Here is a 17595-nt window from a genome sequence, read left to right as displayed (position 1 = left end):
TAAGTGTAATAAAAGAAGATTACATTTTGTACGTCGTTTCTAAGGCTATAACTTGTGTATGTGAGTATGCGATTGGGGTCTGTTGGATTATTGAATCAATACCAGGTTATACATGAGTGAATGATGGCGTGACGACCCAGATTCCTGACCCCGGATTTGGGGGCGTTACAAAAAGTTTTCCCAGCATGACAGATCTGATATCTAGCTGAGCGAACACATGTCATAAACAAATGAGTTGATTGATTTGTAAAACCCATCTATTTCAACATCTTACTCAAAAAATCTTATTCCACTCTATCGTATGCCTTACTCATATCCAATTTCAAAGCCATCCACCCCATCTTGCCTTGAGTTTTACGTTTCATGTAATGCATTACCTCGTATGATACCATGATATTATATGTATTCAATCTCCCCGGTATAAATGCGCTTTGGGTTTCGGAGATCAAACCAGAGAGGACGAGCTTCAATCTATTTGCCAACACCTTCGTTATCACTTTATAAGTCACATTGCATAACGATATGGGATGCAAGTCCTTCATGTTCAAAGGATTCTTTTTCTTCGGAATCAAAGCAATGTTTGTGTCTCCAACTCCCTTCCTCAGGTTCCCACTTATAAAAAATTCTCGAACAAGCTCCACCACATCTCTTCCGACTATGCTCCAGATGTTTTGATAAAATCCCGGGCTCATTCCGTCTGGGCCGGAGACTTATCGGGATGCATACTAAACAGTGCTTTTTTAACTTCACTTGCTTCTATTCTCACTGAAATGATTTCATTCCGTGCTTGACTAATTTGGCTTGATACTTCTTCAAACATTGCATTCCATTCAACTTGCGAGGTATCGAACAGGTTTGTAAAGTAGTCCACCATCAAGTCTTTAAGTCCTGTATCCCAACCCACCTCTTGGCCTTCATTATTCATGAGAGAATTAATCTGATTAGTAGTTCTGCGATTTTTTGCAGCAGCATGAAAATACTTGCTATTTTGATCTCCCTCTTGAAGCCATAGTTGCTTGCTTCTTTGTTTCCAGAAGACTTCTCTCTGATTGTAGACTTTATTTATCATGTCTGAAGCTTCTTTATATTTCTTCAGTGAGTCATGGTCTCTTCTCCCCTTAGCTCTCTTTATGGTATTCTTACACTGCTCGATTCTCAGTTTAAAGCTCCCTGTGATTTCATTCCCCCAGACTTTCAAAACCTCCGCACACTCACTTGTTTTGTCTTGCAGAGGACGGTCCTGAAAATGAAACCAGACCTCCTCAACAATCTGTCTACACATGGGTTCCTGCAGCCACGCATTTTCAAACCTAAACGCTTTATTACCAGCTGAATAAACCATATTAACTGGCTCTAGAAAAATCGGGCAATGATCAGAAGTGCTGATTTCCATATTTGTTATTTTTACTTCTACAAATATATTCAAAAACTCTTTACTCGCCAAAACTCTGTCTAATTTTATCTCCAACCAATTTCCGTACCATGGCCTCGCTCCCACGTATATGGATACCCTATCAAATCGAGATCATTCAAATCACATTCATCTAAAACCTCCTGAAAGCCTTAAATCAACCACATTGGATACAGGTGCCCACCTTGTTTATCTTCTTGTTTGACAATGTTATTCATATCTCCCACTAGACACCATGGCAACATCGAATGAGACTTCAAGCTCCTGATTAAACTCCATGTTTCTTGCCTTCTAGTACGGTCTGGCTCTTCGTAAATCCCAGTCAGTCTAAAATTTCTCAGCCCTCTTATATCTACCTCTACGTCTATATGATTCCTACTATAAGACAATATCTGCACTTCATCCTGTTTTTTCCAAAATAAGGCAACACCTCCACTTCGCCCCTGAACATTTACAGAAATAGCTCCTTCAAATCTGATTAAGTCCTTAACTTTCTCCACCGTATCCTGCTTACACAACATCTCGCACAAGAAAATTATATCGGGTTTCTTCTGGAGAATAATCTCCTTAAGGAATTGAATGGCCTATGGGGTCCCAAGCCCGCGGCAATTCCAACTTAAAGTACTCATAACCCTTGGCGGACTCCTGTTCCAGAGCCCGCCACCCTTAAGTTTTTTGGATCGTCTATATTGTCTGAGTTGTTGTTGATATTCAGGTCCACTCCATCCATGCTATCCTCATCTAAGCCCACAAACAATTTTGTATTTTCACACGGCCCATTTATATTCAACCCATCTCTTTTTCTCCTCTTTTTATTATCCACAGTAATTACTCCTTTTTTATGGGATTTAATTCACTGACTTCAGCTGATATACCACTTGCATTTGAAAAGATAGTTTTAGCGCCCATATCTTTATCAGTTATGATTGTATCCCCTTGATTATCTCTACTTTCTCTTATCTGCATAATTTGTGGAATTTGCATATCTTTCTGTTTTACATCTCCTGATTTTACGTTCACATTATTCCGGTCATCATCGTCATCCCTACCATCATCTCGCAGCCACCTTGAGCCCACCAGATTATTCTTCTTTCTGAACGGTGCTCTCATCCACGCGCCGTATGGTTTAACTATTTCCTCTTCAGGTGTGTCGAACAGGTTGTTACAAAAGCTTTCTGAATGACCAACTAAACCACATATGAAGCAAAAAGTTGGTACATTTTCATACTTAAAGTTGATCCATGGCCATTCCCCCCAGTTTTTCTTACTTTCATACGCCTTTTCAGAGGTTTTGTAATGTCTATCGTAACTCTTATGCGCATGTACTCACGCCATACTCCAGAATTTTTTTTGGACAGGATTCAATATATTCCCCCACGTAATTACCAACCTCCTTCAATACTCGTTCTGTCATAAGCCCTGTTTGCATATCGTATATTTGAACCCAGAGATCCATCTTGTTGAGGCTTACTCCCCTAGGAACTTCTCCTTCTTTCATCCGAGCAATACTGAGTGCTTTCCTATTAAACGTCCATGGGCTACCTCTTATGACTCTTTTTACAATTCCAGTTCATGATAGAACTGAAAGATGTATAGATTAACATCAATCTCTTTAACACTCACTCATTTTCCAGGTTTCCAGATTGAAGCCAAAGTATGCTTCGTAGCCGTGAAATCAACGACTCCTTCATTTATAAACCTACCCACCAAGCATAGTTGAATATTTAATCCCTGCAGAACATCAGTTTCTTCCTCTCCTTCTATTTCCTCGAAAGCAATACCGCCCTCATCCTCCTCCTCCAAAGATATATGATTCATTTCTTGAGTAAGATCTGTTGATGTCGCCATAACAAGACTGCCATACTGGAACTATGATTGAAAGACTGAAAATAAATAGCAACTTTTACTTAAAATACTGAAAAACTTAAAGACTCATGTCATAAGACAAGACTTCATCTCATATTGAGAGACCGGAATTGCACCTATGAGTTTCGAGTATTAATTATGTTTAAATTTAAAATAATTTAATCCGGAAAAATAAGTATTTTAGAATTGTTTGGAATAACAATGTTTTTAATCTTCTGACAAGGCTTTTGGAATGATAATTTGATATTAATATTCAAATGAATATATCAAATATGTTTTGAGTATAAAACATTTAAGATCAACAAGTTTTTAAATATTTTTCACAGTTTTAGTTCGTAAAAACGGTGTTTGAAAATTTTCCTTTTTTATTCGTTTCATTTTCTTTATCCGACAAATATATCTTATTATGAAATATATCATTAGGTTGACATATACATCCTAAATACATGTCAAATAAATTTTATCGGAAAATGTTTTAGGGCTAAATGTCCGGTTTGAACGGTCTTGACTTGATTTTCGAAAAATGCCACAAATACAAACTTAGGGGAGAATGATATCTGATTTAGGCTCTGTTTGGGATTGCTGTTAAAAATTGCTGTTAAAAATTGCTGTACTGTTAGAAAAAATGCTGCTAGAAAAAGTGCTGTTATAAAAATCATATGACTGTTTGGTAATTTTTTTGATACGTATATGTTTTGATGCAAAAAATTAAAAATAATGATGCTTTTGGTAAGGTTTGATGGTTAAATCAGCATCTGCTTCCCGTAACAGCTGAAAATCAGCTTTTTCTAAAAGTATGTGGAGACTTGCTTTCTCTAACAGCAGCTTTTAGGCCAAAAACACTTTTCCGAAAAGCAAATTTTAAATTTTACCAAACAGTTTTCTAACTGCTTTTCAGCGAAAAGCTGCTGTTGCTGTCCGCAACAGCAACAATACCAAACACAGTCTTAGTAAACTTCCTAAATTATCTAGTTTAGTTTATACTTAAGTATTTTAGACAAAATAATCAAAACCTAGTAAAAAGATTGTATCCCACATCCACAATTCTTGAATTTGTATATGAATATCCATTTAATATCCGCTTTATTTTACGAATAAAGGAACCCACCATATCAATTTTTAAAAAGTACGATTTTGCAACAAAAAATATTCTCAAAGGCAAGTAAATCAATCTCGAATGCAAACAATTTCAGTTGTTTTTTAGAAAACGTAAAAGAAACTACATAAATGATTGCAAACCATATTTTTAGCAATATTTTTAGAAATTAGTAAAGTTGTAAAAAAACTTGAAAATTACTAGCATGTTTTATTATTTCTCCGAATATGGTTACAGATTTAAATACTGATATAATTGATTAATTTGAATCGAAAATTACCAAATAAAACCCATCTAAAACCCTCTTTAATTTCTAACCAGTCCACAGTGCGACACAACTCGAAAATGGCGGCGCCGGCGGTCCTAACATTCGACCAATTCATCAAAGTCCACAGTTTCTTACTAGCAGCTTCAGGCATACCAACATCATTGTACAAACAGCTCTACGACAAACTCTCCTCGGAGACATTCGACGGCGGCGAGTTCTTCCAGGTTGAGCCAGTAGATGACGGCCGACAAAGACGTCTTGTACTTACCTCAGAGTGCTTGGAAAAGGAGTCTCGTGTGTTTCTTGTTGATCATGCTTGGACTTTCCGACTTTCGGATGCTCTTAAACAGGTTGATTTATTAATTAAGTGTGCAATTATTTTGAACAATTTGTGGTGGAATTATGTTTGCATGGTTTGAATTGAATACAGAAAATTGGAATTGAAAATTAGATAGGGTTATGTTTACGAAAGTGTTTTCCTATTTTTTTTCGAGAAGTTGATGTGGTGAGAATGGTTCTATTAGAGCAATTATCGGTTTAATTAGATTATGTGATTTAATAATTAATTGTAAGAGGAACTCCAATGTAAAGGATAAAAATACATATATTAAATATTATAACAATAAATTGATGAGAAAATTTGTTTATATGTGAAGGGTTCCGAATTGTGACAAGAACAAGCTCTCATCTTCAAGTGCTTTTTCTTATGATTTCAATCACAATATGGGGGTTGGCCCCAAATGTCACACAATTTGAGGGAGAATGGCTCTCAACGTTACTTTGGGAAAAGATGGCCCCAAATGTCATGTTTTTCTTTTTAATCAAAAACTTGCGTGTTTCGTTTTCAATTTTTTTAACTAAAAACGTAACTTCCAAGGGGAAAAACACAATCTCAAACTGTGTTTTTCATGTTAACGTATGTTGAGTTTGCGTTTTTTTCTCCCAAAATGCTAGATAATGTTATATTTTCAAGTCTAAAACTTTACTCTAACGGGTATTTTGTTTCATATTTTATTCATATCTATAGTAATTTAATATTTTTAAAACTCAAATTGAGAATTGGTTAACAATAAAATATTAAAAACGGTGAATAATTAGAGTTTGGTTCCTATTTAGGCCCTAAACCCTAGATTAAATTAGAGTTTAGGCTCTAGGGATTCGCCCACAAGGGTTGGCTCAGTTGGTTAAAGAGGGATAACTATCTTTCTGGTCACAGGTTCGAATCTCACGGGAGGAGAATTTATGATTATACCTCATGAGTCAGAGCCTGTCGCGTAAATGCAGTTTACCTCGGTTCACGTGATTTGCAGGCTATTGCGTGAGCCCGTAGAGTTTACCCAGTGCGCAACCAAAGGGTTGCGGGTTACCTACGGAAAAAAATCATAAACCCTAAATTGTTGTATTTTTTATTAGTTTATTTTTAAATATTTCTAAAACCTAAAAGGGGACGGGTGAACCCTAAAATGTTAAAAATTGTTAAATTAGACATGTTTTTATTTAGTTTTTTAATATTTCTAAAACCCAAAAAGGGATTATTGAACCCTAAAAAGTTAATGATTGTTGAATTGGAGCCCACACTTAGTTTTGAAAAATTAATTTAAAATTTTAATGTTTTTGAAACCCAATAAAAAGTTATGAAAATATAAAATATTAATTATAAACAAATGAAAACGTATTTTTAAGTTATGTTTTATTGTTAAAAACATAATATCAAGTGTTGTTTAGGGTCTCCAAAGATGACTTAAAGTTATGTAACAAATTAAAGAAAAAATAAAAAAGAAAATGTTGAAAACGTGAATCGGGAATGAGTTTTTATATTTAACAAAAACATGAATTGAAACTGAGTTTTAGAGTGACAATTAGGGTCATCTTTTCATAAAGTGACATTGAGTACTATTTGACTCAAAAAAAATGACATTTGGGGCCTTTATTCTCACAATATATGGGCATGCATGCACATCCTCCACCCCTCACATTGTAACCGCCCAATTAATATATCAACCAATGCATTCATAAATACAGTAAATATATTTATAAGTAACTCTATTAATTCTTTTAAGCAATAAACCAATATATTTGTAATTCCCACATAATGAATATAATTCATTTTTTTATTGTATTTGACAAATTAAGTAAAAAATATAACACAATGCATAGCTATGAAACTGTGCTATAGATGAAATGTTGCGTTAAGTTTACGAAATGGTTATTTAAGTAGGATGAGTTATCCATTCATGTATTTAGCTATGGATAAATTAGTCGTTTTCTGAATGTTGTGTACTTATATATCTTCGATATGGCACTACGATGGATAAATTAGTCGTTTTCTGAATGTTGTGTACTTATATATCTTCGATATGGCACTACGATTGTGTTCACTTGGAGGGAATGAAATGACAAATTATAAACAAATTTTATGGAGATAGAAAGGATATAACGGAGCATTAGCATACTGAACAAACATGAGTTATTGGAATTTTTTGGTGGTGAAGTTTTTAGGGAAAATAAGGAAGAAAGAGAATGAAGTATTCCTTTCGAAATTGAAAATTGGCAGGGTAAAGAGTTTTAGTTAATATTTGATAAGAAAGGAATGGATGAAGGAACAAAGATTATAAACATTCCTCTAATTCCATTCCAAGAAAACACAAATGGAATGAAGAGAAAATGGAATGAAATTCGGGAATTGGGGAGAAATGCTTATAATTTTTATTCATTCCCTTGTTCCTTTCTACGTGGTTTAAACTAGAACTCTAACCCACCATTTTGGAAGGAAGGAAGGAATGCTCCATTCTCCTTTTTTCCTCGTATTCCCTACAATGTTTATCATATAAAGAATTCAATCCCTCATTTTTGTTCAATATTTCACCATACATTTTTTCTTCCTCCATATTTTTTTTTCCAAATTATTCATTCCATCATCTCCAAGTGGACACAACCAAAGTGTAGCTATGAATTGCACTTGCGTTTTAACCCATAAATGGATAATATCCATGTAAGCACTGGTTGATCATTACGTAAATTTAGCTCTATGTTTGAGATATAGCACAAATTAATGCTATATTTATCATTTGCATATCACCAATGCAAAATAACACATAGTTAATATATAGCTAGTTGGTTTTATCTTTAATAACCAGGCATCTAGTGGAAGTTTTATTTGGACACCAAAATGTTGGAGTGGAAGTCCTCTTTTTCCCCTTATACCCAAAAAACACTTTTTGGTGTCAAAATATAGCAATGGCTATAGACATATGTAGCATTAGACGTGCTCTAAATTAAGTTTTATATGTTAGCTATAGCACCAATTTAAGTTATGTTTTGGACTTACTCTAAGGATATATAGTTTTATATACATATCTGTTCATATGCATCCTAGAATTGTTCACTTGAATTGAAAATGTATGTTGTTGTGATGATAAGCTTGATTACTTTATGTATTAGCTTTATTATGCCATTACAGTTCAGAAGAAGCTAATACTGGTACCTTTCACGTCCTAATATTTACCGTTAGCCTTTTGTTTTTCCTAATAAGTTTGTTAATTCATAGTAATTTACTACAATGTTAGATAGGAGTTGCTTAGCAAATTTCCTGCAAAAGAATTCTTTTTAACTATATCTTATTCTTCCCCATGTTCTCTGTAGTTGTCTCTGATCATTCTCTTTTAGCTTCTTACAATATATGTGGATGTTAATTACTAACATATATCTGTTTGTACCAAACTATTTTGTGGAATGAAGGTAGGATTTGTCACTAAATGTGTTAAAAGATTTTAACGTTTAAGTAGCTAAACTACGAAGGTCAGGTTGGTTAGCATGAAATAAATTCTTTTTTTTTTTTTTTTTCTTTTTATGAAATAAATTCTTAGTAGTACAGATATATTTATATGGCTTTATAACCAATCAAGTTCTGGTAATACTTAATATCCGTTTTTTAATGCTACAGTTGCGAGAAGTTCCAGGGTTGACCGAAAGAATGGCTTCACTTATGTGTGTTGACATAGATATTGGTCCGGGTCCTGAAGAAGCGGAAGAGAGTGGAACTAGGGAGGATGTTATCACAATAATGGAGAAAGAAGTTTGCAAAGCCAAAGATGAAGGCAGGGATAGTATAAGCTGGTTGGAGCTAGATGAGCTCGGTATTGATGATGAAGTGCTTCTGTCTCTTGATCTGTCCAGTAAATTTCCTGTATGTTTCATCTGTTCTTTAGCGGAAATAAGAAATTGTTGTATTTGTTGTGAACATTAATTAAATGAATGGCTCTGAAAATTTGGGGCTGCATATGCTAGCATAAACCATAAGTACATAACAGTATCTAATAAAAATAGTTGACATGGAGAATGGCTTCACTGATGTATGTTATGTATTGCTTTTAAATCTTTAATTCTGTTGTGATTTTCCCTATGCTCTAGAATTTACAAGCACTGAGCCTCACTGACAACAAGCTTGAAAACGAGGAAGCTGTAACTCAGGAAATAACGAAACTAAAAGACCTTAGAGCTCTCTGGTTGAACAATAATCCAGTTTCTCAGAAAAGGTAAGTTGCTACCTACTGAAAATTTTGAATGACATCCGTCTCCTTATTTTTACTGGTCCTCGCTGAGAAAGAACTAAGCTATTCTGTTTCTAGTAATGGTCGCATGATGAATACTATCCTGCGTGGTTGCCCGAGATTGGAAATCTACAACTCTTCGTTTACTCCTAGATTCAGTGAATGGGCATTGGGTTTTTGTGGAGGAATATACAGTAAAGATAATCTAGGATCCATAGAACAGACTGATGGTTCCTTGAGAAGTGTGGTTTCTCTCGATCTCTCAAATAGGTGTATCCACAGTCTGGCTAATAAGGTCAGATTGTTACTATATTCAACTTTCTCTGGATGAAATAAATCAGCAGTACATATAAAATGTTTTTGATACTATCAATTATTACTATTATCATGAAGGCAGATGCCTTCCCATGTTAATGAAAATTTGATAATTTGTTTAGTAAAACTCGCGTTTCCAGAAATTTAGTAATCATCTGAAGACTAATTAATTCTGATTTGATTTTGTTCTGGTTTTGCTTAGGCATTTTCCCCTAGGGAATTGCCTTCTCTTTCGTATCTTAATTTGCGAGGAAATCCGTTGGATCTGAATTCAGTCAGTGACTTGCTGCAGCTCTTAAAGACATTTAATTCCTTGCATGCTTTAGAGGTATCTGTGACATTAAAGCTCCTTGCGCTCTATCATAAAAAAACAGGAACCTTTTTACTGATATAATTTTCAACAGGTTGATATTCCAGGTCCTCTTGGAGAAAGTGTTACCAAAATTCTTGAGTACATTCCTAATCTCTCTCTACTAAATGGTGTTGATACATTAAAGATCCTAGAATCAGGAAAGTCTGTAATGGATTCAGTACTTGAGCCACGTCTACCTGATTGGACTGCCGAGGAACCTCTTGCTGATCGTGTTATAGATGCTATGTGGTTATACTTGATGAACTACAGACTGGCAGATGAGGAAAAGATTGATGAAACTTCTGTCTGGTATGCGATATAATTGCTTTATTGGTATGTCATGCTTCATTCTGTGTGCTCCACAGGCTTATGTACTGCAGCATCTCCGTTGGGATTTGTATCTTCCATCATATGTGATGTAGAACAAGGATACCAAATTATGCGAGGATTTATACATAAAATACCTAATCATATGAGTTACACATATTATAACTAAAAGACCTAATCAATTATAATTAATTTAATTTCTAAATAATAACATAAATATGTATAAATTGCTTTGTTAAATCCTTGATCTGCATCAAATGTTAGTCAAGACCGGGATAATATCGGTAGAACTGACGATGAGGAACTTCAAAGAATTTTTTTTAAGCCATCTTTGAAACCTCAAATTCAGAACCAGGACCTACATATTAAATTATTACTGTGCCATACATTTCTGTAAGTGGCAAATCTTGACTAGCATAATAATGCTCTGTAATATTATTTTAATAACAGCCCTATTAAAAATTTTGAGGTTTATTTTAATTTCATATTTTTATATTATACATGTTGCCGTTATTCACCCCTTCCTCTGGCAGTCTCAGTTTTTGAATTTTCTTTCTACAACCTTATAGTTTGAGAAAGATGCAATTTAGGAGGTTCTGTTAACAATTTTTACTTGGGTAAAAGTCTTCCTCCAGATAGAATGAGAATTAAATAGCAAAACATAATTATCAGTCTACTAGGAAGCGGGGAAACTTGGGTTACCAGCCTAGTCCCTGTCGGACACCGTATCGGACACCGGGATCCTTCCATAGTCCAAATTTCAAATTGTTTTTCACAAAAATTACTTAGTTAAAATTTATGTCAACTAATTACTTCCAAAAGATTAAAAATTAATGTCTATCAGCAAATACACCTTATTGATGCTCCTGTTCATTTTTACATAAATTAAAAGAATTCCTTTAGTTATATGTTTTAGATGAATAAATTATGCATTCGTATCAATTTTCATAACATTATTGGTTTTGTTAATAGGTTTTAATATATGCAACTGAAATATATATGATTTTTTTTATTTATGTATGTCTTGTCACCCTGCACTCGAATCCCTATATTGTTATTTTTGTCGAATTCCTGTATCCCCGCTCTACGCACTTGCACTCATGCACCTGTGTCATTGCTTATCTAGTAGACGACAAACATGGATAGTCCAAGACTCCCTCTCGGTGGATATAAACCTTATTCTAGTGAAAGCACTGAATTTGAATATAAAAACATTTAAATGTTTATGCATTACAATATTTCCTCTAAATTTTGTCTTTGCGATGTTATACTTTTTCTTAATTATTATTCTCATAATTATTAGAATACGTCCTACTGTATATTTGATTATTGTAAGAAGCTCTGTTAAGGGAGGTAATTCTGTAGAAAATGAGGACTTTGTAGTGAAGTTGACATTTTTTGCTTTTAGTTTTATGAATCTCTACCTCTCAGTTGAGAAAGTAGAATAACTAGAAGAGCAATATTGATAACAAAGAACTGCAATACAATATTAGCTCGTACTAAGAAGCAAGGACACGGGTGCGGGAGTGCGAGTGCGTAGTGCGGGAATACGGGAATTCGACAAGTTTAATAATATGGAGATTCGGGTACGTGGGGACACATCATATATAAATAAAAAAATTATGTATATTTTATGTTAAACATACTAAAACCTATTAACAAAACCAACAATTACATGAAAAATGAGTCAAGTGTTTAATTTATTAATCTAAAACACAAAAATACAAGTCTAATCTTTTGTTTTATATAAAAGTGAATATGAGAATCGAATGATTTGTAATAACTAATAAACATGATACTTTATTTTGTGAAAGTAATTTGTTGACATAAATTGTGACTACAATTTCTTTTGATAAAATTTTAAATTGGTATCGTGGAAGAATTCGCGATTCCAATACGGGGATACGTGTGTCTGAGTATCCGGCACAGGGACTCGGCATGTGACCCAAGTGTCCCCGCTTCTTCGGCTCAGAGTTGGGTGCAATACAGGTTGTTGGTGCTAGCATGTCTTTTAATGATATTACACAAGATAATTCCTTTGTTAATTCATCATTTTATATTTAGGACTTTCTTGTCTATACTTTCCAGTAAGATGATACAAGTCGATTAAGGCTCTGTTTCGGGATCCTTTTTGGGTGAGAAATAGTGGTTTGGCTGTTTAGCTACCATGGTTATCGGTTATCACCGCGCCTAGTCGAGCATCGACTCTCGAGTACCTTCGAGAAGACTAGTGGACAAGTGCTCAACTATTCTAAAGTTGACAAAGTATTAATTATACATGTACTTACTAGATTTAACATATAATATAACTGAACACATCAATTCCATAATTTAAATCGGAATTTAATAGAATGAAAAGTTCAAAATGAGCATGTTACTGCATAATAACATCGATGTTCCAAATTTAAAATGTCAAAGCAAATAAAGACATAAGTATGATGAATATCAAGCAAAGTCATCCATCTTAATTCCATTTTCATCTCCATCTCATTCTTGTGTATTTTCATTGGTTGGATAGGGTCATGGTACACCACGTTCATGGTTAATAAGGCCCCATGTTGCTCTTCAAGGCCCTTGCTGTCCGAGTACCTATTTGTTGACTAGTCGTCTGTGTGATAACGATGTTAGCTGCTAGTTATAGATGGAAGAGGATTCGTTGTGGGTGTCACCCTTAAGAATTTAGGGAGGTTAGATATTCTAGCTCCTTACGGCAGTAGAAGGTCACTAGGATTAGGATTTTATATCCTCTGTTCTCTCATGCTTTCTTGTTTGAGGTTTAATAGTTTGCAAAAGACCCTAATCATCAGAACCAGGAACTGGTTGTACTTGATAGTAGTTGGTTTTGTGTCAAGCAAGTAATGCCATGTCTATGCTCTTATTCTGATTCATTGTGCAGTTAGGATAGCGTAACCCCTTATTGACTTCTTAAGAGTTTGGCTGTTTTGGTTAAAATTTTAAGCAGTTAAGAGCCTTTTATTTATCTGATTAATTAGGCTTGTATGCCATTCAAATGAGTATCTATTCTATCAAATCCCAGGGTGAGTGAGAATCGAACCCAGGACCTTAGACGACAAGAGATTAGCCCTTATTACCTGAGCAGCTATAGAGCCTTTAAGTATAGGAGAGACCCGAGAGATAGAGGTGAATCATATGAACTAGCTTTCTTTTGAATATATTTAATAATTACCTATGTAAGTAACATATATGAATATATAACACAATGAACACATTGACATCTTTGGTAATGGTGACCAATTCCTCGTATTTAATATCTAATGTTACAAAATTCTTAATGGTGGTCCTTGCAGGTATGTGATGGATGAACTAGGTTCTGCTTTGCGTCATAGCGATGAGGCAAATTTTAGAGTGGCACCATTCCTGTACATGCCAGAGGGTACACTAAAGTCAGCTTTAAGGTAATTATCTTTCCATCTTTTTTTTTTGGTTTTAAAGCAGTATAATTAGTCTTTTCTGTGAATTGCAAATTTTGTGCACTAATCAGATTTTTGTAATTTGTTAATGATTTGCTTATTTTGAAGGCAGATGCCTCATATGTGAATTCATCTGCGTACATTCCTCTGTCTGTACTAAATGCCATGCGGCACATGTACCGAACCTTTTACACCAATGTGACAAAACATTCTGTGTCTTTATATAAAGTTATTATTATCTACCTTGTAGTATTGAGAGAGAGTTCTCCGTTAAATGCTTTTTTGTGATAGAGCAGTTCCTATGAAGTAACTTATACATAGCTGAGCTTTTCTGGAGGTATGTGTAACTAGCACATAATTTTCAGCTTTTCTATTATATGGCCGATCAAGACCATTCAAAGTGGTGAAGAATGCACTCGAGATTTCTTATATGGTATTGGGGAGGAGAAACAACGTTCTGCTAGACTGACTGCCTGGTTCCACACCCCTAAGAGTTATTTCGTAAATGTATGTGTTTTTCTTTTTCATATTCTTGAAATGCCCTCAATTTAACTAATCCAACTATGACTTGGATCAGTTAAAATTTCTTATCACATTGTTGATATAAATTTGTTCAACTTTACAGGAATATAAGAAGTACAGAGATAACCTGAAATCATCAAGTTGTTCATCTCAAACCCTAAAGTCATCCTCAATACCTAGCCTGATTAGCAGCGAGGGAACTACTTTGCGTGTTTATACAGATATTCCACAAGTCGAAGAATTTCTGAAACGTCCTGAATTCGTGATCAGTATGTTTTGCTGAATTTATGCCTGCATTCACAATTTAGGAAGAATTATTATACTATCTATAGTGTTTGGCAGTTGGTCTTAATTCAGTTCTGGCTACAACATATTGATCAAAAGTCAAACTGGTTCTGTTTCATTTTTAAAATGTAATTTGTTTTGTGTATTGCCTCTGGCATCGGATCATCGAGCATTTGGTTTTATTCAACCCTTTTCTTTTAATTTGCAGCCTCTGACTCGAAGACTGCAGATATTATATGGACAAGTATGCAGGTGGATGAAGAAATGAAGAAGGCTACAGGGATACATGACCAACAGTACATAAATCAATTCCCTTACGAGGCTTGCCTCGTCATGAAACATCATTTGGCCGAAACAATTCAAAAGGTTAACAGTATAGTCATGACCAACAGTACATAAATCAATTCCCTTACGAGGCTTGCCTCGTCATGAAACATCATTTGGCCGAAACTTATAATTGATTTATTGCATTATGAATATTTCTCGGGTGACAACTAATATTAAAAATTATTTGTAACAGGCACACGGATTAACTACGTGGTTTCAGCCGACTTATAATCTTGAAGGACAACTAACTCAAATGATTGGAGACTATCTTGTACGAGAAGAGGAAGGGCTTGATAATTTATGGATCTTAAAGCCCTGGAACATGGCTCGAACGATTGATACAACAGTGACTAGCAATTTAACTGCTATCATCCGTCTTATGGAGACTGGTCCAAAAATTTGTCAAAAGTATATTGAGCACCCGGCTTTGTTTAAAGGAAAGAAATTTGATCTCCGTTACATAGTGTTACTTCGCAGCTTGAACCCATTGGAAGTATTCATTGCAGATATTTTCTGGGTAAGTATTTTTCTTGGGTTCATAGTCCCAGAATGAAGATAGCAACAGATCAACTTCTGCTAACCTCTGCTATACAAGTGGTTGCGGCCATTTGCATTTTTTGAGCCTTGCTTAAATTAATGCGTCATTTGTTCGTGCAGGTTAGATTGGCAAACAACTCGTATACTTTGGACAAGCATAGCCTTTATGAATATGAAACTCATTTTACAGTCATGGTAAGTCTTGTGATTTCAGTTTAAGAATTGCATAGGGAAAGAAGGGAAGACACACACTAGCACAGAAAGAAACACATAAATTTCTGTTGACAAATTTGAATGTTAATATAATTTGCTAAAAAACATTCATGTGTTTGATATTGTTTTGTTTTACATATTTTTTCATGGAAGCACAGCCTTGTGTAATTTATTAAGTAATCCCTTCATTCTCAATCTTTGAACTCAGAATTACGGGCGACAATTGAATCACATGAACACACCAGAGTTTGTTAAAGAGTTTGAGCAAGAACATCAAGGTACAACATTCCTGCTCTGCCCTCATCCCAATTTGTTTGCCCTTTCCTAATACAGTCCTTTTATGCATTCTGATTAGTTGTTAACCATGTTATCGTGTGTTCCAGTTAATTGGTTGGATATTCACGCTAGAATTAGAGGAATGATCAAATCTGCTTTTGAGTCGGCAGCACTTGTGCATCCTGAAATGCACAATCCGATGTCTAGGGCTATGTACGGTGTGGATGTCATGCTCGACACCAATTTCCAGCCTAAATTGCTGGAGGTATGTCATTGTAACACAGTTGTCAGCTGCTTATTTTTTCAATAATAATGAAATTTTGGTGGCATAGCAATGACATTGTCTGCAATTGCAGGTGACTTACTGCCCAGACTGTAATAGAGCGTGCAAGTATGATACCAAATCCATACTTAAAGGTGAAACCGAAATTGTTAAAGGTCAGGACTTCTACAACTATGTGTTTGGTTGTCTCTTTCTTAATGAGACGGCAAATGTATCGCAACTTTAAGTGTGCCAAAAAACAGTGATCTTTTGTAATGGATTGTATTGCTAATGATGTTATGTTATATTAAATGTTTGCAACATATATGAAAATTAAGGTATAATTATGAGGTATTTAGCTAATTGTGGACCGGCTAAACATGAATATTCCTGGTTGCATAACTTTAGCTAATTGCATGAAAAATGAAGTATTATTTATTATGTGAGGGTAAATTGCATTTTTCCAACATATACTTCGTGAGTTCATCGTTGCGGCCTTTAGACTGCTTTCAAGAGACTTTTTTTTTCCCATTCAGATCAGAGCTTATAATATTTTTTTTGATAAAACCTCTACTGAGACATGATAAAATATTTAGATGGGTACTATGCTTTATATCATAATCGAAACTTTGCGCTTACTGGCGTGTTTAATTGTTGAAGTCTTAATCAAACACTCTGTGCTTAGAGAGATCATGAAAAATGCCTGTTGAAGTCTTAATCAAACACTCTGTGCTTAGAGAGATCATGAAAAACGCCGGCATGCATGAATTACGTGTAATTTGGCAAAGAATGCGACATTTAGTGAAAGGTTTGTAATGCACACTTGCATGTATCAATATCAAATAGATAGCTGACAACACCTATGTTTCACCGGCTACAACATTTAGGTAATAAAATAAATGCCGAAAACGAAATTCTTTATGTATTTAAATTGAAGAATGCAGCTCTTGCTACCTAACTCGTAAACATTTGTACACTTGTTTAATTGTATGATGATCGATGACAGTGTTTGTGGCTGCTTATAAGGACTGTATCCAGTAATATTTGAAGCGAGTCAATAACAAATTGACACCATTACTTGCATGTCTTTTACACTTGTTCTCTTGTCATCTTCACATAATTTTTTATATACAGGTAGCTGTCTGTTTTGAATATATGTCATTTATTTATAGCACCCTGGATTGATAACAAAATTTTTAAATATACAAAACCCCGCATGCCTGTAGTTTTGATAACAATTCACAATTTGTATATTTGTATTAAGGTTAACGTACGGCCAAGCTGTAAAATTTGTGATCCTTATCTGTCATGAGTAATTCTAGAGACCTTGTATTGGGTAAAATGGATTCTTTCAAATTGTCTTGGCACGAGTGATGTGTTAATTTGGATATTTTAATTGGTGAGATTAATGTGAATTTACGGGATTTCATTTTATTAATTGTGATATTTTGAAAATTGTTATGAATTAATTTTGGGTACCTATAATTTCTCAAATAAGAGTAAGTCCAAGAGTTTAGGCCCTAAACTCATGTCCCAAATTCTTTATAATTTAAGGCA

At 34.6% G+C, this 17595-nt stretch overlaps 1 protein-coding gene across 1 annotated transcript; it reads left to right on the top strand.

Moving 5' to 3' along the window:
- The first annotated feature begins 4639 nt into the window (after positions 1-4639).
- LOC141692468 (uncharacterized) lies at positions 4640-16392 on the top strand. Its single transcript, XM_074497321.1, has 15 exons — positions 4640-4991; positions 8585-8827; positions 9052-9176; positions 9270-9486; positions 9709-9834; positions 9911-10167; positions 13494-13601; positions 13982-14123; positions 14242-14407; positions 14632-14789; positions 14944-15267; positions 15408-15482; positions 15709-15778; positions 15884-16041; positions 16133-16392. Exons 1-15 carry the CDS (start codon positions 4719-4721, stop codon positions 16283-16285), a joined length of 2595 nt encoding a protein of 864 aa, XP_074353422.1. The 5' UTR covers positions 4640-4718; the 3' UTR covers positions 16286-16392.
- Positions 16393-17595: the final 1203 nt, after the last annotated feature.

This window comes from Apium graveolens, chromosome 10, assembly GCF_009905375.1.
Source record: "Apium graveolens cultivar Ventura chromosome 10, ASM990537v1, whole genome shotgun sequence".
Classification (NCBI taxonomy): domain Eukaryota; kingdom Viridiplantae; phylum Streptophyta; class Magnoliopsida; order Apiales; family Apiaceae; genus Apium; species Apium graveolens.
Note: the sequence above shows the minus strand (reverse complement) of the source record. Positions and strands in the feature narration are given on the sequence as shown.